Source organism: Puntigrus tetrazona, unplaced genomic scaffold (genome assembly GCF_018831695.1).
Source record: "Puntigrus tetrazona isolate hp1 unplaced genomic scaffold, ASM1883169v1 S000000116, whole genome shotgun sequence".
Lineage (NCBI taxonomy): Eukaryota > Metazoa > Chordata > Actinopteri > Cypriniformes > Cyprinidae > Puntigrus > Puntigrus tetrazona.
Window position 1 is genome coordinate 815,001 of NW_025047793.1, and position 25,000 is coordinate 840,000.

Genomic DNA, 25,000 nt, shown 5'->3' on the forward strand with positions numbered 1-25,000 from the left:
TTCCCCGCCTCGAATGGCCTGAGGGTGTGATCATTTTCATCAAATTCAAATAATCATGTTTTTTTTTTTTAAGTCAGTCTTTTAAATTCTATGAAAAGAGAGCCTGTGAGAGACCGTTTGTTGGAAGCATGCAGAAAAATTCAAGCTTTCAGGTTTTTTTTGTGATCGTATGACTCTCTTCTGCTGCGTGTTAATGTGGTCGCGTGCTGGGTTCCAGTAGGGGGCGTTTCGCCGTCATGTTCCCGCCTCCGCAAGCTATCTCGCTGTGCTCGGCCACGCCCCTTTTCAGACTCCGCCCGTGGGCGTGTCCGTTGACCGAACCCCTCTGCCACTTGCAGATGTCACCGTTGAGGATGTCCTGGATATGCTGCACGATCAGGTTTATCGCCACTAAAGAAGATTCAAAGCGGGAGCAAGGGTTTAGAAAAGCCAGGCTTGTTTTTAAACGTTTGCTCGTATTGATATTTACCCATGTTATCAACTCCACGAGGTATTATGACGTCGGCGTATTTCTTGGTCTGAGGAGTTGGAAAGACATGTATGAGTGCATGGAAAAATCATCTAGCGTCACTTCAGCTTTTGTTATGGTTCCTCACAGGAAGGCAGAACTCCTCGAAGGCCGGTTTGACAAACGTGGTGTACTGCGTGAGAATCTGCTCCAGATCTCGACCTCTTCTCATGTCACGCAGAACTGAACACACAAAACACACAGGAGACGTGCATTAAAGAAAACTAAACCAAATAGATATACAGGTTTGGGGTGGGTAAGATGAATAGTTTTATTACTAATACTTGTTTTTAGCAAGGAACCGTTACGCTGATAAAATCAAAAACGTATAAACATTTTTACGTAGACATATACAATGTTGCACAAGAAACCTTTACACCGGTTTTAAATCAATGCCGCTCTTTTGAACTTAATAAAAATGTAACATTTCGGCGTATTAGAACGATTTCGTGACACCGAAGACGGAAGGAATGATGCTGAAAATACATTAGATATAAATTAAAACGCATTTAAACATTTATTGTAAATTGTAATATTTCACAGATTTGTTACAGTATTTTTAATAAAGCCTTGGAAGGTCAATTAAAAACACTTTGAAATCATAACGACCCTGAACTTGTACAAAGTGTACGGAATACATTTTTTGTCATTTAAAACTCTTAAAATATACAGTTTTGTTATTGTAATTAATATCTGGAAATACAAAATTGCAATGTTTATGTGAAATAAATACGAAACTGGTAAGAACAAAACCTGAAGCCATCAAAAGATGTAATTGTAATTTAAATTCAAATGTTTCAATAAAATTTTATTTTATTTTCACAATCGCGTGAAAATGCAAAAGCCTTTCCGTGAACACTTGTATAAAATATATAAAATGTACAAAAAAAGATTCTCTCCGCTGTACAGAAACGGTACGTGTGTGTGACTTTAAAGATGATCTGTGCATCACCTCGGCGAGACAGGCGTACGTCGGAGTCTGTGTCCACAAACAGCTTCATGTGGAACATGTCTCTGACTTCCTGTGTGTAGAACACCAAGATCCCTTCAAACAGCACCACATCGGCGGGATACACGCATATCTTCTCTGGCAGCCTGCACACACACACACACACACACACACACACACACAGACATGGACATGGACACACACACACACACACATAGACACACACACACACACACACACACACACACACACATAGACATAGACACACACACACACATACACACACACACACACACACACATAGACACAGACGCACACACATAGACAGACACACACACACACACAGACACAAGACACAGACACAAGACACACACATAGGCACACAGAGACACACACACACACATACACACACACACATAGACACATGCACACACAGAGACATAGAGACACACACACAGACACACAGTCTGCTATCAGACAAACAGGCGCTGTCAAAGTCCACATGAAGAGACAGTGTGTGAGAGCTCGTGCCTGGAATGGGTGACGAAGTCATACGTGGGAACCTCCACCACCTTTCCTTCTACGATGTCCTTCAGTGTCTGACACATCAGCTCCGTATCAAACGCATCTGAAAGCGACAAAACACAGCAGTGCATTAAAAACAGCCCTTACGTCCATTTCCTGAACCTACCCTGCCATGGTTTTCTGGACATTTTCCGCACTTTTACACAAGGCTGAACAATCCCTTGCTTTTTACCTGGATGGTCAAAGTTGTACTGGCCTTTCAAAGCTTTGGCCTTCTGTTCTGGGGTGAGAACCCGGTAGAAACTGTCCTGGCTGACGATGGTGACCTTCCTGTGGTGATGATCCACCTTATTCTGACCCAAAAGCTCCATGATTTTTGCACACACTGTGGACTGAGGAGAACGACAGCAGTTATTGACGGTCCAGTGTCTGCTTGCATCTGCATCCGCCTGAATATGATTACAGATGCTGTTAGAAGTGTGCACCAGGTGTTAATACAGGGGCCTGTTGCTATTGCTGTAAACCGTGTGTGTTTCAAAACACATTTCCGTGTCTGTCACCGCACTCTGCGAGCATTTCACTGGAACTCGAGCATGCACTTTATATTTAATGCACGAAAGAGGTTCGCGTCGATTGCGACTTGGCTCAAATGAAATGGAAGGTTTGCACGCGTTAAAACGCTCGTTAAAGCAACATGCACGAGTTTCCAGCACGCATGTAGTGTTTCGTACCTTTCCGCTGGCCGTTCCTCCGCTCACACCGATCAGGAAAGGACGGTGCCGCGGCCGCTCGGTTTCACACAGCAGTCCGGCAGAATTCATGCTGGTACACGAACAAAAACGGCCTTTTATTCAAGCGTGGAGTCCGAAAGAAGGCATAGGGGATGGCTCATCGGTCGGAGGCTGTCTGCGCGATCGATTAGCGCTTGCTTTCACTATCCAATGTCACTGCACTAGTTAGTGAACGTGTGCAGGGCGTTTCTGTTCCTCCAGGGGGCGCCGGGTGACTCAGAAGGGCGAGTTTCCGTTGAGGCTCATTCAAACGCGACGGCGTTTTTTTGTCTTACTGGAGACATTCGTGGATTAGAAAGCATCATCTCTTTAGTCTCCAAATGCGCGAGGTTGATTTCTGATAACCGCTTAGGGAGAACGTCGCTTTAAAGCAACCGTGTTTTTAATTGCTATCGATTGTGATTGGTCCGTTTAGGCGGCGCTGTGAAAAGTAACAGGCGTCATGTGACCCCGACCCTGCCTATCCTAAGCGGTCTAGACAATAATTTACAATTGAAAAACGTCGACTTCTACTTATATTGAAAATAGAATAGATAGAGTAGAATCATTTTTTTTAGAATATATTTTTTTCTTCTCGATCAGTAAGTGCAGGCCGCTAAGCCCCGCCCATCGCGAGAAGCCTATATCTGTTGATTGCCATTCCACCTGTTTTTTTCTTTCTTTTTACTGTCTCTTCTGCGTCACAGCACGCGTAACATCGTATCAAATATTGAAATCGTAATCATTTTAGTAATCTATATATATATAGTATAATCAGCCTCTCTTCGAACATTTTAGATCTCTGCTTTTTTATTCATTTTAAGTTCTATTTTATTTTATTAAATGATTTCCCTTTAAATGGCAAGGGAAATAACGCTTAAAAATGGATTTAGAAAATAAATATTTTTTTTAAATATTAAAATATATTTTAAAAAATAAATGCAGTAACATACACATATGTAGCTCGCAGACAAAAGCAAAAACAGCACCGATTTAGTCGAAGGTCGCTGATAAAGTGCACACACTTAAAAACAACTTCTCCAAAGTGATCAGATTGTCGGTTTATTAGAGGAATAATATAACAATAATAAATATACAGTCATACGACTGACAAATGTCAATCATGTTTTGTCTGAACCATTGGTTAGATGTGGTATCGAATCATCTGGATTATTTCTTGAAGACTCCTTTATCGATTCCTCCGCAACTATTTCCAGGGCCTCGTCTCCTTGAACTCTTCGGACCGATTCTCCTTTAGCGGCCAGGATTTCCTCTATGTTTCTACGGCAAGGCAGAACATACATAACTTTAAAATAAATAACAAAAATCGGATGAATAATAATAAATCTAGCAGTGCAGTACTACAGCTAGTAAAAATAATACTGTACGGTAGTAGACACTAATTAAAACTATATTTTACACGTGTATAATTAATTTTAAATATTGAAAATTGTAAATGGGGTTCAAACAAAAATTGAGGAAAAAACCTAATAAATAAAAATAAAGTATTCATTTAATTTTAAATAATTAAAATATATTACAATAAGAATATTTAGATTTAAATAAAGTAATAGAAAGAAATAAAAAGATTTACAAACATTGATCATTTATTTTTCACTGAATACATGATGGAGGTCCTTCACATCATATTTCAACAAATTATAATTTACTATATATATATATATATATATATATATATATATATATATATATATGATTAATCAATAACTTGCAATGCCTCTGTGTATAAGTCAAAGTAATTAGTTATAAGTCAAAAATAAGTTATTGATTAATCGATTACAAAATAATCTGAATTTTAAATCAATTTATAAAATAGATATTCTAATAATAATAATTAATGCTTCTGGCAGATGCTTATTATATATTATATCCTTTTCAACAACAATAATATATAAAATTATATATATATGTATATAATATATATATATATATATATATATATATATATATATATATATATATATATATATATATATATATATAAAATTACAAGTGCAATAACATGCACACCTTTTCCCTTCCAGGTCAGAGAACCACTTCAGATTATCAGCGATCACGTGGTGCTTTTTACATCCAGGACAAGTCACGATGACAACCCCCTTGTGATAGGCTATCTTGGAGATTTTCTTCATAGAGCGCGTGGAGCACACCTACAGAGAGAAGAAACGAGCAGTTAAATGTCTGGAGAGAGAGCCCAAGAAGACAAGAGCTCCCTTAAAGTCGTACTCTGCAGGTGTAAACCAGGTGATAGTGCGTGGACTGCAGCTGTCCGATGTCTTCAGTCCTGCTCGCAGAAGCGGTGAAGCTCCTGCAGAAACCCGGTCTGCCTCCGCTTGACGACGCAGAGGTCCCTAGCAACGAAGGAGAGAAACGCAAAGAGTTGTTCGGAGCTCTTTCCTGTGTCTGCGCGTGCTCGACTCGGGCAGCGCTACACGGCGCGCGGGATCTGGGTATCCTCCGTCTGAATAAAAACAAACACGAGCGAGAAGTCATCGTGGAAAGGTTCCCGTTTAAACACACGCACTCTCCCCGCTGGCTCTGAAATGTCGCGTTTGTCGCGCGGGTCGAAAACACCAGTCGCTTACCGATGACGACAGAGGACGCGCCGAAGCCCCGCCCATCACGTTTCTTACACGTCGATTGTTTTTATTAATCTAATTTTATATCCGTCTTTTTAAGAGACACTTAGAATTATATCAATTTGATTTCAGCAAGGAAGCTGCGAAGGCTTAAGAAAATATTCTTCAAAGGCCGATCGTGAACTGCTTTTTAGTTATTGTGCATATTTTTATATTATACATTTAATATTTAGCTTGAACCGGGTGTCCAGATATTATGTTAAAACAGAAAATAATTTGTGCTTCTATGTAAATCATCCCAAAGCAAAAATCAATCATCATTTTATAGGCTCCGCGTGATATAACGTATGGCAACGTGATTATTTGGTTGTTTTATGCGTGACTGCGACACTTTCTCTGCTGCTTTCCTGGGCGGATGTTATTATAAATTATTTATGATTAAGTTATTTATTTATTTGTATGCCTAGTAACTCTGCTGTTCAACAGTTGTGTCTCTTCTCGACAGTTCGCTCGGTTTCAGTAACGACCTTCGTCGCAGAAGGATAGTCTGCCGCGTCGCAAACCCTACTACGGCGAGGATCCGCCTCATGAATATTAAGTGGCTCGCGCTTACGTTGCTTAGTAACGCCGTCGCAGCGTCCATTACGTAACCTAATTAAATATTCATGATCCCAGCCTGCCGAGGTGTATGGACGGGTACTGGGACACCCTCTCCTGTAATAAAAAACAGCTCTGACTACTTTAATCATTTTCATGAGAACAAATCTGATCCTTTAAGCGTATTTCGATACTCAGATATTAGCAGCAGCTTGGACAGCGCCCTTTTCTATTCTAACTTGAAGTAATATGTTATTGATTAATCGATTGCAAAATAATCAGAATTGTAAATAATTTTGTAAAATAAGTATTCTAATAATAATTAATGCTTCTGGCAGATGCTTATTATATATTATATCTTTTTCAACAACAATAAAGGAAAATCACACACTAACAAAATATTTACATTACTATATATATACAAAAGAAAAATAAATAAATATATATATATATTTTTTTTTTCACACTGTATATACAGTGTGTATATATATATGTATATATATCATCATTTGTACGTCGCTTTGGATAAAAGCGTCTGCTAAATGACTAAATGTAAATGTAAATATGTGTATGTGTATAAATATTGTAAAATAATTGTAAATAATTTTTTCAACAACAATAAAGGAAAATCACACACTAACAAAATATTTACATTACTATATATATATATATATATATATATATATATATATATATATATATATATATATATACAGTGAGAGTACAAAATGATCAGAATTTTAAAATTTGAAAATATATATTCTAATAATATTTAATGCGTCTGGCAGATGCTTATTATATATTATTTTTCAACAACAATAAAGCAAAATTTACTATATATATATATATATATATATATATATATATATATATATATATATATATATATATATATATTACATATATATATATATTTTTTTCATTTATTTATTAATATTATTTATTTTTTCCGACACTCTATTCTACTTCCATGCAAATTAAGGTCTATTAAAATAGCCCGTAGCGTCTCTGTCAGCCAATCAGGTGCTCCTACCGCTCCCAACTCGCAGTTACGTCACCGAGCCTTCGCCGTAGTAGAATTCAAACTCGCGAGTCCCGGGCGGTTCCGCCGACGCCACTTCCTGGGCGTGGCCTGTCCGCGTTCCTCAACTCTTCGCTCGGGCTGCGGGAGTGAGAGGCTGCCGCTGTGGATCGTGGACCGGAGGAAAGACATGTATCAGTTATGCGCCACAGAAGCCAGAGATCCACTCAGTAACGAGTCCGGTGAGTCGCGCCGGATGTGTGTGAGTTTCTCACGGCTTTGAGTGTGTTTGGGGTGTTTTCGGCAACACAAGACGCTTTTAAGAGACCAAAGAGACAAGCTTTAATTTTCCACCCACGGAAACCCATTAGACTGCAGGCCTAGCACTGTGTGTGTGTGTGTGTGTGTGTGTGTGTGTGTGTGTGTGTGTGTGTGTGTGTGTGTGTGTGTGTGTGTGTGTGTGTGTGTATATAAACTTTGTGTGTCTTAAATTAGTCTGTGAATTAACGAATTATGATGTTAGATGGTCTTTGTGTTGTTTTCCTGTGTATATGTGTGTGTTTTGTTCGTAAACAAATTAATGTAACATCTCATGGTTTTTATTAATAGGGCCCCTTAGACCAAGGGTCCGGAGACCCACAAGGGAGCACTAGTGGGTAAAAGCTCAGATAAAACCAGTGTAAAAATAATAAGAGAAAGGTAAATGCAATTAAAATTGATTTAAAGTGACTAAAACAAATATATCACTAATTAAAAATAATATTAGTAAAGAACACGCCTAACAGAAAAGAAGAGCAATAAATTAATTTAATGGAAACGAAACATTTCCAAATTTCCGCACACATTTTTAATTGTATTAATTGTGTTTATATTTTTAATTTCATGGGAGGTCCCTTGCATGAGGATAATAAACCTCATATATAACATAAATAACCTCCCTGCTTTAGACTGCTCTTCAGAAGGAAGGTGGATCATTATGGAACTGAACGCTGCATGAATGTGCTTATCATTTAAAAAGAAAAAAAAAAAAAACCTTTTCCTTCATTTGCTTTGGTTGTAATTTAATCTGTTTTGTCCTAAAACGAGCTCTTTGGGTGATGAGGGTTAAAGTTTGACCCTGAGGTAAGAGATACGCGTGTTTCGAACGAGCTCGGGCCTGGTGTTTTTCTCCACGAGTGTGAAGTTGTCTTTTAGTTCCTGGAAGCACGCTTGATCTGAGCAGGGCACACCCGTAAAGGACCGTCTGCGGAGCCTGCGGGACGCTGACCTCTGACCCCGTGAACTCACCAAACTATTAATACTATTCATATTAAATATGTTAATAATATCATATAAAGATATATTAATTATATAACAAGATAAAATATATACAATTTATATTTAAAAAATAAAATAAATAATAATAATATATAAAAATATATATATATATATATATATATATATATATGATATATTTATTTATTTATTTTATTATATTATATATAATATATATTTTATTATTATATATATATTATTATAATATGAATATATGTATTTAAATTTATTTTATTATTATTATTATTTTAAATGTGTGTTTCAAAAGCTTTTTTTTTTTTTTTTTTTTTTTTTGTAAGAAGCATTATAGTTTAAGTCATTGTTTACTGAAAACCTTGACGTCTGCCCTAGCTGTCCTTGGCGTGTTCATGGGAAAAGCAGAGATGTCTGATTCGCTCTTTCATTCGAATCAGCGAATTGCTTCGTTCCGTTTCTCAAGGGAATGCTTTTCCTCGTGACTGTAAATGTCTCTTTTGCTCGGTAGATGAGCGCAGGTCGTTCTCTGTGCTACTTGGAAACATGTTAAAGCGTCTCTGCTGAAAGTGTGGTTAATACTTCAATCGTTTGGAGTGGGCATACGTTGGAGTCAGTCTTGGTTTGAGATGGTGATGAGAAGTAGCCGGTGTTTATTTCAGCGTCATTGTAAAAGCATTTCCGTACACATTAAGAGCCGGTTTTCCGTATTTGAGTGTTGTTGAGCTCCTCTGCTGACGGGACGGAGTGTGATGGTTTGGGGATGATGCACGGTCGTGTGTGTTTGGGATGCATCCATCTTTAATACCAGCCGTTAGCAGCAGATGGGGACAGCATGCCCTTGGGGGAAGCTGAACGGAGAGCGAGTTTAACAACGGAGTCTTTGTGTGCGTTCGCGAGATGCACCTGGAGTTCACGGCGCTCGGGACAAAACGTTGTACAGAAGAAGAGTTAATTTCACTCGCAGGCTTTAAAAACATGCCAGCGAGTTAAAACGGGTCAGAGATGTTGTCAATAATGTTCTTTTTTCAGAATGGCATGGAAAGAGCTCTAAATATTGATGATCTGTAATGGGTGTAATGTTGTGCAGTTTTTCCAGCAACACTTTAGTGTGAGGATAGATGTTTCTCCAGCGTGGGGATCTAGTGATTGTTTGTTTTTTTTTATCTCGTTGGTGCTGTCCACAAAGACAAAACTATCTCTATCAGCCTTCAGTTCTTTGTTTAGATCATGATGTTCCTGTATAGAAGGTTCTTTGCTAAAAGTGATCAGGATGTTCCATTATAGAAGGTACTTTGCTAAAAGTGATCAGGATGTTCCATTATAGAAGGTTCTTTGCTATAAAGTGATCAAGATGTTCCATTATAGAAGGTACTTTGCTAAAAGTGATCAGGATGTTCCATTATAGAATTATAGGTTCTTTATAGCTATAAAGTGATCAGGATGTTCCATTATAGAAGGTTCTTTGCTATAAAGTGATTATGATGTTCCATTATTGAAGGTTCTTTGCTATAAAGTGATCAGGATGTTCCATTATAGAAGGTACTTTGCTAAAAGTGATCAGGATGTTCCATTATAGAAGGTTCTTTGCTATAAAGTGATCATGATGTTCCATTATAGAAGGTTCTTTGCTATAAAGTGATCAAGATGTTCCATTATAGAAGGTTCTTTGCTATAAAGTGATCAGGATGTTCCATTATAGAAGGTTCTTTGCTAAAAGTGATCAGGATGTTCCATTATAGAAGGTTCTTTGCTATAAAGTGATCAAGATGTTCCATTATAGAAGGTTCTTTGCTAAAAGTGATCAGGATGTTCCATTATAGAAGGTTCTTTGCTATAAAGTGATCAGGATGTTCCATTATAGAAGGTACTTTGCTAAAAGTGATCAGGATGTTCCATTATAGAAGGTTCTTTGCTATAAAGTGATCAGGATGTTCCATTATAGAAGGTTCTTTGCTAAAAGTGATCAGGATGTTCCATTATATAAAGTGATCAGGATGTTCCATTATAGTTCTTTGCTATAAAGTGATCAGGATGTTCCATTATTGAAGGTTCTTTGCTAAAAGTGATCAGGATGTTCCATTATTGAAGGTTCTTTGCTATAAAGTGATCATGATGTTCCATTATAGAAGGTTCTTTGCTATAAAGTGATCAAGATGTGTTCCATTATAGATGTTCCAATTGGTTCTTTTTGCTATAAAGTGATCATGATGTTCCATTATTGAAGGTTCTTTGCTATGAAAGTGATCAAGATGTTCCATTATATAGAAGGTTCTTTGCTATAAAGTGATCAAGATGTTCCATTATAGAAGGTTCTTTGCTATAAAGTGATCAAGATGTTCCATTATAGAAGGTTCTTTGCTATAAAGTGATCAAGATGTTCCATTATAGAAGGTTCTTTGCTATAAAGTGTTCCATTATAGAAGGTTCAGGTGATGTTCCATTATAGAAGGTTCTTTGCTATAAAGTGATCAAGATGTTCCATTATAGAAGGTTCTTTGCTATAAAGTGATCAAGATGTTCCATTATAGAAGGTTCTTTGCTATAAAGTGATCAAGATGTTCCATTATAGAAGGTTCTTTGCTATAAAGTGATCAGGATGTTCCATTATAGAAGGTTCTTTGCTATAAAGTGATCAGGATGTTCCATTATAGAAGGTTCTTTGCTATAAAGTGATCAAGATGTTCCATTATAGAAGGTTCTTTGCTATAAAGTGATCAGGATGTTCCATTATAGAAGGTTCTTTGCTATAAAGTGATCAAGATGTTCCATTATAGAAGGTTCTTTGCTATAAAGTGATCAAGATGTTCCATTATTGAAGGTTCTTTGCTATAAAGTGATCAGGATGTTCCATTATAGAAGGTTCTTTGCTATAAAGATATTACGAGATATTAAGATTTTAATATAGTTTTTCGTCATAAGGTAATTAAGATGTTCCAGTTCCAGAAGTCTTTTTTTATATTTATAATTTTTTTTATTTCCATGTATGGATTAAGATGTTCCACTATAGTATCTTCTGGCCGTGTGGTGATATAGCGGTTCCATTATAGAGGATATTCTGTCATATTCTGACGTCTCATATTATTTGTTGGCAACTCTAGGGAGCACAGACTATAATGCACATCTATCATTCAGTTATCACGACATAATGTACGGATTCAGAGAAACAGGAACATGCACTAAAGAGAATAGTTTCTCTCTCAGCTTGTTCCGGCTTTCCTGCTGATGGGCTTCTTTCTGGAGGTTATGAGAGAAGTCAATACTGCTTACTTAATGAAAATATTTATAACTGTAATGTATGTTACGATGGAAAGAACGCAGCTATTTTTGCAGTCTGAAGTATTATCCTCATTACTGTGATGAGGAACCGGTTGTTGAGTGCGGAACCCAGAATGCCGAGGGAAATGTCAAGTGTAATTACATTGAAAGAAAGAGGCTTTTATCTCAAGCAAGCACACGGTAAATGGGGGAGTGTGTGTGTGTGTGTGTGTGTGTGTGTGTGTGTGTGTTGGTAAAGGTTATTCTGATGGAACAGACGTCTCATGGACAGCCAGCGCTGGTCTAGACTAGATCAGCAGACGGCGACTAACACGCACTCAGCGGACCGTGTGTGAAAACAACACATCTCTAAACACTCCTAAAGGAAAGAAACTGGTCAACACACACACATTCACACACACACACACACACACACACAGCGTCTTGTTTACTTTCTCAACGATATGAGGAAATATCTGTTTAGATGATGCTCTTGGAATACTTGAAGTTGATTTAAAGTACATCCAGCTTTGTGAAGGAGGCCGTTTGTGTGTGTGTGAGAGTGTGTGTGAGAGTGTGTGAGAGAAATGTGTGAGAGATGTGTGAGCTGTGTGTGAGAGTGTGTGAGAGTTGTGTGAGTACTGTGTGCTTGTGAGTGTGTGTGTGTGTGAGTGTGTGTGTGAGTGTGTGTGTGAGTGTGTGTGTGTGTGTGTGTGAGTGTGTGTGTGTGTGTGTGTGTGTGTGTGTGTGTGAGTGTGTGTGTGTGTGTGTGTGTGTGTGTGTGTGTGTGTGTGTGAGTGTGTGTGTGTGTGTGTGTGTGTGTGTGTGTGTGTGTGTGAGTGTGTGTGTGTGTGTGTGTGTGTGTGTGTGTGTGTGAGAGTGTGTGTGTGAGTGTGTGTGTGTGTGTGTGTGTGTGTGTGTGTGTGTGTGAGTGTGTGTGTGAGAGTGTGTGTGTGAGAGTGTGTGAGAGTGTGTGTGAGTGTGTGTGAGTGTGTGTGTGTGTGTGTGTGTGTGTGTGTGTGTGTGTGTGTGTGTGTGTGTGTGTGTGTGTGTGTGTGTGAGTGTGTGTGTGTGTGTGTGAGTGTGTGTGTGTGTGTGAGTGTGTGTGTGAGAGTGTGTGTGTGTGTGTGAGTGTGTGTGTGTGTGAGAGAGTTTGTGTGAGAGAGTGTGTGTGAGAGTGTTTGTTAATTGTTAATAGACTCTCAGCTGAGACTCGTGGACTCGTGACGCATCCCAGTGCACTTTTGAAAGAAAATCAGTCATGCGTTCAATTCTGTTGTCTTTTACTTAAACATAACAGGAGGCACCAAATGAACATGCTCCGCCATGAAAGAGATTTGAGCGACGGGGAATATAAATGGATATACGTTTTGTGCACAAGTGACCGTGTTTGGAGTTTTTATCCCGTTAGCATTGAGCTATAGACTATTCTTGAGTGTGGGTTATTTATCCGTATGGATTGTCTGATTTTTACTGTGAATGGAAGTATGTTTTTATCTTTGCGTAAATAGAGAGTGTGTGTTTGGGAGATAAAGAGGTGTTGGTGTAAATGGGGTGTTGTGGGTAGTTTCTGTAGGCCTTGAATGTTTTCTCTGTGTTTTTGGCATGTTGGTGTTTGTTTCCCCTTCGGTTGCATGTACTAAACTGTTATAGTTAATAGAAATAAAGCCGAAATAAAATAAACAGCACTGGAAAAAAAGTGTTAAAAATAGCTACATTTTAAATTGGAGGGCTTAAAAATATTAGCCTTTAAATGTACAATTTTAATTTTAATTTAAAAATAAAAAGCGCAACAACAAAATTAATAAACTTAAGATTTTGTGTAAATTCAAATAAAAACATAGATTTAACTTGGAAATAAAAAAAAAACAATTAGTAATTAATAAACGGAAATGCCAAAATAATGTTACAAAAATGCTTAATTTAAGCAAAAAAAAAAATAATAATTTTAACCTATAAACCTATCCATCAAAATTTAAAAATGTAGTAGTAATAATAATAGTATAATATTAATAAAAGCATGTACAAAATTACTACACTTAAACTGAAATTAACGTGAAAACTTTTTAAAGTATTATTGTAACAAATAAAAAAACTAAAATGGAAACTTATACTATTTTTTTAAGTTATATAACTTTTATAAATTGCACTAAAAACCACTCTCACTAGCCCAAGTCAAAAGCATTCACTATCAAGTGTCTGATTATTCTAGTGTCTAGAAAGGTTTTTGCTCTTTTAGTATAATAACAGCACACCTAAAAAGATTTTAACTGGCTCATAACTTCTTAAAGGGGCCCCACATAAGCACAGGGGTGAGCAGCTTGGTGTGTATATATATATATATAGCTAAATGCATTTGGGTTATTACAGCCAGATGGCTCTATCCTAACTAGTTTACCCAAATTATCAAAGCAGTGCAATATTTTAAAGCACCTAGTCTTTGCCGAGGATGTTTTGAAACGGAGGCGCTCTAACTTGGAGTCATTTCAGCCCAACGTGGAATTTTTACAAGGTCTCTCAATAAACAATCGCAGGGGCCTTTTCTGCCTTTTCACTCCAGCTCCCGAGACGGAAAATTCCCAGCCTTTCCGACTCTAAGTATAGACGCTAGCCGGAGCGAGTCCGCTCTACGCTCGTCTAAACGCTGGAATGATTGGTCAAGGGTAGGAAATGAGGAATTATCTGTCTGGATGCCGCCTTATATCCCTCTTTCTATCATGATCTCTTCACTTGTGTTCTGTTAGCCTTTTCCCAGCTGATAAACCTCACACGTCGTTCATGTCAATGCTCAGTCTTCGAGGACGATTGAATAATCATATTGCCCTTGGTTTGTGTCTTAAATCATCAGGGTATGAACTAACATGGTGCATTGCCCCCTTTGCAGCGTGCATCTCATTGCTTTCGTATAATTACTAAATATTACATAAAAATTGCATTTTTATGCTCTACCTTTCAGACGTTTGGAGTCAGCGAGAGTTTCATCAGAAGTGGCGTTAAAGACATTTATCATAATGTTACAAGAAAATGTTTTCAGCAATAATAATAATTAAAAATGCTTCTTGAGCAGAAAATCAGGATATTAGAAGGATTTCTGAAGGATCACCTGAAGACTGGGCCAAAAACACAGCTCTAATCACAGGAATACATTACATTCAGCTATATATTTATAGTAAAAAAAAAAAAATCTTATTTCACCTTTTCATTGAATTTTTGATCAAATTGCTGTAGCTTTGAGATTTTAAAAATTAAAAAAAGTAGGCCCTAAGATGAGAAGAAAAGGCAACTTTAAAACTTTTTTTAACTTTCTTTTCTGCTCTGTTTTTGTTAGTTGTGGTGTAATTGTTTGTCGGACAGTTATTTGTGTTTTTGAATGCGTTTGGGTATGGAGAAATTCTAATAAATGAAGTTAAATGAAACGAATGGACATATTTCCGAAACAAACAAACAAACAAACATGAGAAAATCTAGCAGACGCTTTACTCAGATGGTGTATTTTCAGGAACGATGGTTAATAAAACGGGAACGGTTTTTTTCATTGCATCCTGTTTTCAGCTATGATTCGGGACGTTTTGTTTGGCTTATAGCAGCTGTTGCTAATTCTCTGCCCCAATCTGGCAACCCTAATGATGTTGTGCCTCTAAAGCATCAGTCCCCAGGCTAGCCATAAACGGCCTTTATAAAGTCAGGCTCTGTGCTGGATTTAACCACACAACTGTGTGTGTGTGTGTGTGTGTGTGTGTGTGTGTGTGTGTGTGTGTGTGTGTGTGTGTGTGTGTGAGAGACATGCATCATATGTAGCTTGAAAATGCCTGCTAAAATTAGGCACAGCACTGATTTTGTGGGGCGTGTGTGTGTGTGTGTGTGTGTGTGTGAGAGAGAGAGATTTAATGGAGTTTTCTTGTCCTCTGTAACTGTACTCCTTGAAACACACACAGCTGAGGATGGTTTGCTGACTCATTCCAGCCACTTCCTGTGTCCATGATCTGAGCTCTAACTCACGGCTACTGAAAGAGAAAGACGGGAGACTCAAAGCGAAAGTGTGTGTGTGTGTGTGTGTGTGTGTGTGTGTGTGTGTGTGTGTGTGTGGTGAAAGGGACAGCAGAGACAATAGGGTTAAAGGTCATTAGAAAACATGTTTTCTCACAGTAGGTTTCTTTGTTTTATTGTAGTTTATTTACAGGTAAAAATTATTATTTAAAGAAGGCAAAGAAAAGGCCTGCTTGTTTAGAAAAATAACTTTTTGCAAAAGAATGAGTAGAAATAAATGTATCAAAATATTTATTAATTCAATAATTTTTAGGTTGCAATTATCTTTTGCAATAATAATTATGATATGAAAGTCTTAAATTATGTTTTAATATAATTAATCTGTTTTATGTATGTTTTATTTGAGACAAAAGTACCTTTGCAAAAGATTGTGAATGATATTTAAGGCTTAGAAAAATATTTATATTAACTTATTTATTGGTTTTATTTTATTTTAGAAGTTAACTTTTATATTCTTATTAGATATAAGATTTATTTTCTTTAGGACACTTTCATTTTATTATGCTTTTATTTATTTATATATATATATATATGTGTAGAAATGTATTTTTACAAAAGATTGAAAATTATTAGTTCATGCCCTTTTTTTTTATGTTATATTTAGACCTTTACGCAAAATGTTGAAAGTCATTACTTCATGCAAAATATTTAATTTTATAAATTTTTTTAGGTGTAGCTTTTGCTAACTGTTAAGAATGATGTGAAAGCTGTAGAAACAACCCTGTCTATGCAAAACATTTAGTTTTGTATAATTTTTTTATTTTTAAGTGTAAATGACTATTTGCAAAAGACACTACAGGCTTAGAAGTTACCTCATGCTCTATTTTTTTTTATTTCTTTTTTTATACATTTTTGATTATTTTAATATTTATTTTTAAGCGTAAATGGCGTGCCTCTGTTCGAGCTCTTCTTCACGGCGCCTCGTTTCTCGTCTCTCTCAGGTAAACGGTCATGATTCCCATCACCGAGCTGCGATACTTCGCTGATACACAGCCGGCGTATCGGATTCTGAAACCATGGTGGGACGTGTTCACGGACTACATCTCCATCGTGATGCTGATGATCGCGGTGTTCGGCGGCACGCTGCAGGTCACGCAGGACAAAATGATCTGCCTGCCGTGCAAATGGGTGGTGAACCAGACCTGCGAGCAGCTCAACGTCAGCGTGCCGCTCAACCCCGAGCCCAAGGGCATCCAGTACGACCTCGACAGGCACCAGTACAACTACGTGGACGCCGTGTGCTACGAGAACACGCTGCACTGGTTCGCCAAGTACTTCCCGTATCTGGTGCTGCTGCACACGCTCATCTTTCTGGCGTGCAGTAACTTCTGGTTCAAGTTTCCGCGGACCAGTTCGAAGCTGGAGCACTTCGTGTCCATCCTGCTGAAGTGCTTCGACTCGCCCTGGACGACGCGGGCGCTCTCGGAGACGGTGGTGGAGGAGAGCGACCCGAAGCCGGCCGGGAAGATGAACGGCTCGATGGATAAGAAGGCTTCCAGCGTCAGCGACCAGGACGTGGAGGCGAGCGTTCCCATGCTGCAGAGGACCAAGTCCCGCATCGAGCAGGGCATCGTGGATCGCTCCGAGACCGGCGTGCTGGATAAGAAAGAAGGAGAGCAGGCCAAAGCTCTGTTTGAGAAGGTGTGTGTGTGTGTGTGTGTGTGTGTGTGTGTGTGTGTGTGTGTGTGTGTGTGTGTGTGTGTGTGTGTGTGTGTGTGTGTGTGTGTGTGTGTGTGTGTGTGTGTGTGTGTGATTTATTCAAGAGCTGCCTTTCCAAAGCCTAGTGAGCGCTTCAAGGCGTTGTAGGTGAACCTTGTTCGGCGGGTTCCTACAGAATTATGATTAAATATGTATTTAGAATTGTTACATTAATACTTCATATGCTAATGAATAAAATAATCCTATTTCAAGTATTCGTACGAAAACATAATATATTTACTTTATTATAATAAATACATTGGTTATTTCAGGCAATGCTAAAAATATATATATATATATATATATATATATATATATATATATATATATATATATATATATATATGGCGTAATATTATAACATATAATAATATTTAATTGATAAATAATTATAAATTAAAATAGTTATTTATAAATTTAAAAAAGTATATACATTTATTCAACTGTATTTTGTTTATTAGTATATAATATAATAAAATAAAACTTATAATAAAAGTATTAATAATGCACGCACACGCTTACACATTACTATATAATGCTAAATACTACTAATAATGCAATTCTGCATAAAGCTAAAAAGAGTAGCTAAATGTATCTAATTAATACATATTTATGTATTACCGTATATTTAATAAATATTTATATATTAATGCTTGCTTAATATATTAATAAAATTATTATTTATTCCAACGTGATAAATTATTATATATATTATTATTATTATTATATATATATATATATATATATATATATATATATATATATATATTATATTTATTTATTTATTTTTATATAATTTATTTATTTATTTTTTGGCAGATATAGATAGGTTTTGTTGTCTTTAAAAGTATAATTTCAGATACTAATAAATGAACATAGTTATAGTTAAGTACATTAAGTATAATTTGTTTAGCCAGAAAATGTTTAAGTTTTAAGTTTAAATGTAAAATTTTTTGCGTACTTGTAAAAAATCTTGTATATGTTTTTATTGTATTGTATTAAGTAAAATTGTATTTATTGGACGAGGAGGTAGTGCATTAGGTGGTCTCTCCTCATCCTTCTCTCTTTCCAGGTGAAGAAGTTTCGTATCCACGTGGAGGAGGGCGACATCGTCCACCGCCTTTACATCCGCCAAATCATCATCAAAGTCATCCAGTTCTTGATCATCATCTGCTACACCATGTACTACGTGCAGAACATCAATTTCAGCGTGCCGTGCACCGTGGACATCGAGCGGCTGACCGGCTACCGCACGTACCACTGCGCGCACCCGCTGGCCACGCTCTTCAAGATCCTGGCCTGCTTCTACATCAGCCTGGTGGTGGTGTACGGCCTCATCTGCATGTACACGCTGTACTGGATCATCAGCCGCTCGCTGAAGCGCTACTCCTTCGAGTCCATCCGCGAGGAGAGCAGCTACAGCGACATCCCCGACGTCAAGAACGACTTCGCCTTCATGCTGCACATGATCGATCAGTACGACCCGCTGTACTCCAAGCGCTTCGCCGTCTTCCTGTCCGAGGTCAGCGAGAACAAACTGCGGCAGCTCAACCTGAATAACGAGTGGACTCTGGAGAAACTCCGGCAGAGGATCACCAAAAACTCACAGGAGAAGCTGGAGCTGCACCTCTTCATGCTGAGCGGCATCCCGGACACCGTGTTCGACCTGGTCGAGCTGGAGGTGTGTGTGAGCGTGTGTGTGTGTGAGAGTGTGTGTGAGAGAGAGGGAGGGAGTGTGTGTGTGTGTGTGTGAGAGAGAGGGAGTGTGTGTGTGAGAGAGGGAGTGTGTGTGAGAGAGAGGAGTGTGTGTGAGTGAGAGAGGGAGTGTGTGTGTGTGAGAGAGGGAGTGTGTGTGTGTGTGTGTGTGTGTGTGTGTGTGTGTGAGTGAGTGAGTGAGGAGTGAGAGAGTGTGAGAGTGTGAGTGAGAGAGAGTGAGTGAGAGAGAGTGTGTGTGTGTGAGTGAGAGTGTGTGTGTGTGTGTGTGTGTGAGAGTGTGTGTGTGTGAGAGTGTGTGTGTGTGTGAGAGAGAGTGTGTGTGTGTGAGAGAGAGAGAGTGTGTGTGTGTGTGTGTGTGTATGAGTGAGAGGAGTGTGTGAGGGAGGGTGTGTGTGTGTGTGAGAGAGTGTGTGTGAGTCTTAAGTAGCTCTGCTGTATTTGTAGCAACAATGCATCGGTCAAAATGAATCATGCCAAAAATGATCAGGATATTAAGTGAAGATCATGTTCCATGATGATATTTTGTGAGTTTTTTTTTATTGTAAATGCATGCAAATGTCTTTTTTAATTAGTAATATTAGTAACATTGCTGCTTCATCAGGACAACTTTAAAGGCGATTTTCCTCAATATTTAGATTTTTTGCACACTCAGACTCCAGATTTTCAAATAGCTCTGTCTCAGACAAATATTGTCCTGTCTTAACAAAATGAAAAGCTTATTTCTTCAGTTTTCAGGTGATGTATGAATCTCAGTTTTGAGAAATAGACACTTATGATGGCTTTTGTAGTCTAAGCGGGTCACAGATGTAAAACTGAATGCATACTTAAAGAGTTAGTTCACACAAATATGGAAATTAGCTGGGTAATTTAAAACATTTAATAATAATATATCTTATTTGTATTTAGGATTGATAATTATATTAATTATAAAATATTAATTATTTTTTGTTTTATCATTGTCGTAGTTAATATAATCCCCAAATGTTTGGTCAAATTATGCAGCCGTAAAAAAATCTATTTAAATAATTGCAATATTTTAAAATAATTACTATATTAATTTTATATATATATATATATATATATATATATATATATATATATATATATATATATATATATATATATATATATATATATATATATTTTTTTATAGTCCTATTGAGAAATTCACAAAATGTTAACAGGTTATGCAGCCATACAAATAATTTATTTCAATAAATAATAATAAAAATAATATTTGTTGTTGTTATTGTTTTATATTCATATTAATATATTCACCAAATGTTTGATCAAATTATACAGCCCTAAAAACAATTAATTTTTTTAATAAATTCAATATTTTTATTAGACATCCACTATAAATTAATTACTTGATTTATTTAAATTGTTGTTTGAAGAATTTACAAAATGATAACCAAATTCTAAGTAATTAAAATTATTATTATGCTTATTATTTTTATTATTTATTTCTTAAAATAAATTATTTGCAGGGCTATAATTTGCCAAACAAACATTAAGTTAATTTTTAATTTTTTTTTTTAATCATGCAGTCATACACACAAGTTGAGTTCAGCTTCCTCTTAAGTAACCGCTCTCGTGTGGTAAGTTGACTCTGTAAGACCATGCTTTACTTCTCACAGCTGCTCAGGAGGAAGTTGAAGCTGTTTCCTCACACATGGCGTTCAGGTTTTTAATTCTTAAAGGCAAAGTGTGTCATTTCCGTGCCACTGAATGATGTTTCTGGAATACGCTCTTTGCTATTGGCTGAAAAGGACAGCCCCGCCCACTCGCACCCTGCAGGTAAATGTGTTTTCGGTGTTTCCCGCAGGTGCTGAAGCTGGAGCTGATCCCTGACGTCACGATCCCGCCCATCATCGCACAGCTGTCTAACCTGAGGGAGATGTGGCTTTATCACACGCCGGCGAGGATCGAGGCGCCCGCCCTGGCCTTCCTCCGCGAGAACCTCAAATCACTACACATAAAGTTCACAGACATTAAGGAGATCCCGCTGTGGATCTACAGCCTCAAGAACCTCAGCGAGCTCCATCTGACGGGGAACCTCAGCGCCGAGAACAACCGCTTCATCGTCATCGACGGCCTGCGGGAGCTCAAGAGGCTCAAGGTCCTGCGGCTCAAGAGCAACCTCACGAAGCTGCCTCAGGTGAGAAGTCAGAAAGGCATGGCTAGCATGTATTTATGATGCTAGTGCCATGCCGATTGAAGATTAGAAATATTTAGAGTCTTGATACATGCTCCTAGTCTTGTTGCACTTGGTTTATCGGTGCGTATTAAGACAAAAAATGAAATTATTTGTGCATAATTTAAATGCATAGAAATATTGTTAATGTAAATATCTATTATATAATGTTATTGAAATATTTTGTTAAATTACTTCCTAAAATATTTCAATAACACTATATATATATATATATATATATATATATATATATATGTATAATTTAAATAAAAATATATATATTATTTTACACAGCACTTTTGTAGTTTGTTTTTTGCATTAAATATTGTAAATAAATTACATTTATTTAAAATGTTAAAATTAATATTAACATTTAATAATATTATTGACATACAGTATTTTTATTATTGTAATACTGTACACGATATATAATTTATACAATTATATAAATTAAAATATGTATATTGAATTACATTTTATACATATGTATATTGATATTTAATTATATATTTTATACATATTTTATTTATATGCTTTCCTTCAGAGATAATCTGCTAAATTGACCAACAGTAAAAACTATTTCTGTGTTTATGCATTGTTGTATATGCATAATATTATGTAATGTATATTATGTGCTTTGAATTGTTGCAGGTATTTTTGTAAATATTCAAAGCAAAATGTTACAAAAAATTGTGATTTACTACAATATGCGTGTAAAAAAAAAACGTGAAGATACAAGGCCGGTGTGGAAATTGAAATGGTGCTGGTGCCGGATGAATATCCTCTCACAGGACTGTGTTTTCTAACTCTGTACGTGTGTTTCCCTGCAGGTGGTGACGGACGTCGGCGTTCACTTGCAGAAGCTCTCCATCAATAACGAAGGGACTAAACTGATGGTTCTGAACAGTCTGAAGAAGATGGTGAACCTGACGGAGCTGGAGCTGGTGCGCTGTGATCTCGAGCGGATCCCTCACTCCATATTCAGCCTCCACAACCTACAGGTCATCCTTCATCCTGCTCGGGCCGTAATGTTTTATAGAAAGTTTAATTTAAAAATTTTTTAACTCGGCATCATAAAATTAGGTAATATTTGGGCTTTTTTTTTTTTTTGTTGGTATTTTAAAAGATTTATTTATTTATTTATTTTTTTTACTAAAATAATTGCTTTTTCTTTTTTTTTATTAATCATAATTACATTTCTAAATATGCATATATTTTTCATATGCATTATTTTAACAGGTTTAAATCTAGTTTGCAAAAAAATGTACCTAATTTTACATTACAATAAGGCTACGATTAACAAGAGCACAAACTTATTATTTAAATGTTATTAATATTTATTTGTAACTATAATAATCGCTCGCGTAAATAAAATGCGTGCAAAGATGTACATTTTTAAATGAACTTCTAAATGATACGCTTATATTTTATTTGTGTTGTTGCAACATAATAATTTACACTGCTGCCGTTATAACTTGTTTCATAAAAGATTTATTTTAAATATACGTCACATGATAATTGTAAGACGTCACTTACAGGTGAAGAGTTTATAGCCTAGTCCAATATTTTGGAGAGTTTGCATGCTTTTAATCGCATCTACGCTGTGCAGCTACACGGGGAATGAGATGTTAATTCGTTTTTATTTAATTGAAGTGTTTATGCACCGATATGCACCAAAACATGAAGGTTTGTCCAGAGAAAAAAAAGGTACACGGCTGAAAATCTTCATTAGCGTCACACCCCTGCCTTTGAATGCAGGGGTGTGACGGCGATGCTCTGCATTTCTTAATCCTTGCCGTCTTACCACAGGTATTTTCGTGCTCGAACAAGCCCCGCTCACTCATTCTGACGTGCACGCCGACTTGTGTCCGCAGGAGATCGACCTGAAAGACAACAACCTGAAGACCATCGAGGAGATCATCAGCTTCCAGCACCTCCACAGGCTGGTGTGCCTCAAGCTCTGGTACAACCAGATCGCCTACATCCCCATCCAGATCGGCACCCTCACCAACCTGGAGCGCCTCTACCTGAACCGCAACAAGATCGAGAAGATTCCCGCCCAGCTCTTCTTCTGCAGGAAGCTGCGCTACCTGGACCTCAGTCACAACAACCTGACGGGCATCCCGGCGGACATCGGCTTCCTCCAGAACCTGCAGTACTTCGCGGTGACGGCCAACAGAGTGAGTGCAGACTTGTGCGTACACGTCCACTTCCTGTGAGACTCCCTCGGTCTGCTTAGAGGACGCGTGAGCACGTGTTCTGGGGCGGTTACTCCTAATGAACTAATTAAAGTGAACGTACTACGACTCAAAATCCCGTGAGAGCTAATAATCACAATAAAACCATAATCATTCATTTTATTCGGCCAGTGTTCATTAAATGGCTCGAATGTTTGGTGCTGCTCACCGAGCCTGTGTTTATTTGGTCCAAAATACAGCAAAAGCAGTAATATTGTGAAATATTTTTACTATTATTATTATTATTATTATTATTATTTTTCTGTTTGAATATATTTTAAAATCTAATCTATTCCTTTGATTTTAGCAGGATTATAATATTCTGATATCATTTTAATATTTTGCTATTCTGATGTTTTAATATTCAGATTTTAATATTCTGATATTATTCTAATTTTTTTATTTTGATATTATTCTAATTTGTAATATTCTGATATTATTCGAATATTTTAATATTCTGATATTTTAATATTCAGATTGTAATATTCTGATATCGTTTTAATAGTGTAATATTCTAAAATAGTTCTAATATTGTAATATTCTGATACTTGGCTAAAAAACGTTTGTTGTTGTTATCATCATCATCATCATCATCAATATTTAAAGAGTCGAGGAAGTTTTTTTCAGGTTTTCTTTTGATGATTAGAGAGATTCAAAGATCAGCATTTATCTAAAGACTACAGCAATAATGCTGAAAATGTAGCAGTGAGCATTTTAAAATATATTCAAGTAGTGTGTATATATATATATATATATATATATATATATATATATATATATATTTTTTTTTTTTTTTTTACAGTGGCTAGAGAAAGTTTGTGCACCCCTTGCAGAATCTGTGAAAAATCTCATACAAAAATGCATTTATTTAAAATTATTTTAATTAGTACTGTCCTAGGTTAAGATATTTTACACACAAGATGTTTACATATAGTCCACCGGACAAGAAAAGAGCAAAAGTTTGTGAACCCTTTGTGTGGTTACCTGATGATCTAAGATTTATTTATATTTTTTTATAGTTGTGCTTGTTGTTCATGAGTGCCTTGTTTTGTTCTGAACGGTTCACCTGAGCGCTGTTCTTCAGAAAGATCCTCCATGTCCTGCAGATTCTTTAGTTTCTTCACGTTTGAACCCTTTCCAGCGACGACCGGATGATCTTTTGACACAGAGGGCGGTTTAGTGACTGTTCACGCTCACAGTCTTACCGATCGTGATTCATAAGTGCATATTATACCATTACATTATGACTCTATAGCTGGCGTCACTTAATCTGTGCAGACGTATTGATTAACGTCACTCATTAGTGAAATAACCTTTTAGTCATGGTGTTTGCTTACTGCTGCAGGTAACACGTTCTTTCTAAAAGCACTGCAGCACAGCCAGTTAACGCTAATTAAATTACAACTACGGCAATCATAGCACATATTTTCGAGATTAGCGTCCGTCTGTGGTGTTTCCTCCACAGTGCATCAGAAAGGCGTGCTTTAGGAAATCCTGTTTGATTTCTCGGCTCACTCACACCTATCCGTCAGACGCCCATCACGGCCGTCTCTGGGGCGTTAGACGGCGCCGTTGTTTTGTTCGCTCTGG

At 37.0% G+C, this 25,000-nt stretch overlaps 3 protein-coding genes across 3 annotated transcripts in view; 1 reads left to right on the top strand and 2 right to left on the bottom strand.

The window, feature by feature from the left end:
* Nucleotides 1-2,966, bottom strand: part of uck1 (uridine-cytidine kinase 1) — a 4,519-nt gene extending 1,553 nt beyond the window's left edge. The window contains exons 1-7 of the mRNA XM_043229908.1: nt 2,714-2,966; nt 2,215-2,374; nt 1,989-2,085; nt 1,461-1,603; nt 597-691; nt 470-518; nt 1-390 (exon numbers count right to left, since the gene is read on the bottom strand). The exon at nt 1-390 is cut by the window's left edge and continues 1,553 nt beyond it. Coding sequence (XP_043085843.1) covers nt 191-390; nt 470-518; nt 597-691; nt 1,461-1,603; nt 1,989-2,085; nt 2,215-2,374; nt 2,714-2,803 — 834 coding nt within the window. The 5' untranslated portion in view covers nt 2,804-2,966 and the 3' untranslated portion in view covers nt 1-190. The remainder of the gene's footprint in view (nt 391-469; nt 519-596; nt 692-1,460; nt 1,604-1,988; nt 2,086-2,214; nt 2,375-2,713) is intronic.
* An 832-nt stretch (nt 2,967-3,798) lies between these two features.
* dnlz (DNL-type zinc finger) lies at nt 3,799-5,382 on the bottom strand. The gene is made up of 3 exons (XM_043229909.1): nt 5,000-5,382; nt 4,784-4,923; nt 3,799-4,033 (listed from the first exon to the last, which is right to left on the bottom strand). Exons 1-3 carry the CDS (start codon nt 5,264-5,266, stop codon nt 3,874-3,876), a joined length of 567 nt encoding a protein of 188 aa, XP_043085844.1. The 5' UTR covers nt 5,267-5,382; the 3' UTR covers nt 3,799-3,873.
* A 1,675-nt stretch (nt 5,383-7,057) lies between these two features.
* The window catches only part of lrrc8aa (leucine rich repeat containing 8 VRAC subunit Aa), a 21,516-nt gene continuing 3,573 nt past the window's right edge, over nt 7,058-25,000 (top strand). The window contains exons 1-6 of the mRNA XM_043229907.1: nt 7,058-7,212; nt 16,504-17,203; nt 18,333-18,941; nt 20,805-21,137; nt 22,004-22,174; nt 23,048-23,353. Of these exons, the coding sequence (XP_043085842.1) occupies nt 16,514-17,203; nt 18,333-18,941; nt 20,805-21,137; nt 22,004-22,174; nt 23,048-23,353 (2,109 nt within the window). The 5' untranslated portion in view covers nt 7,058-7,212; nt 16,504-16,513. The remainder of the gene's footprint in view (nt 7,213-16,503; nt 17,204-18,332; nt 18,942-20,804; nt 21,138-22,003; nt 22,175-23,047; nt 23,354-25,000) is intronic.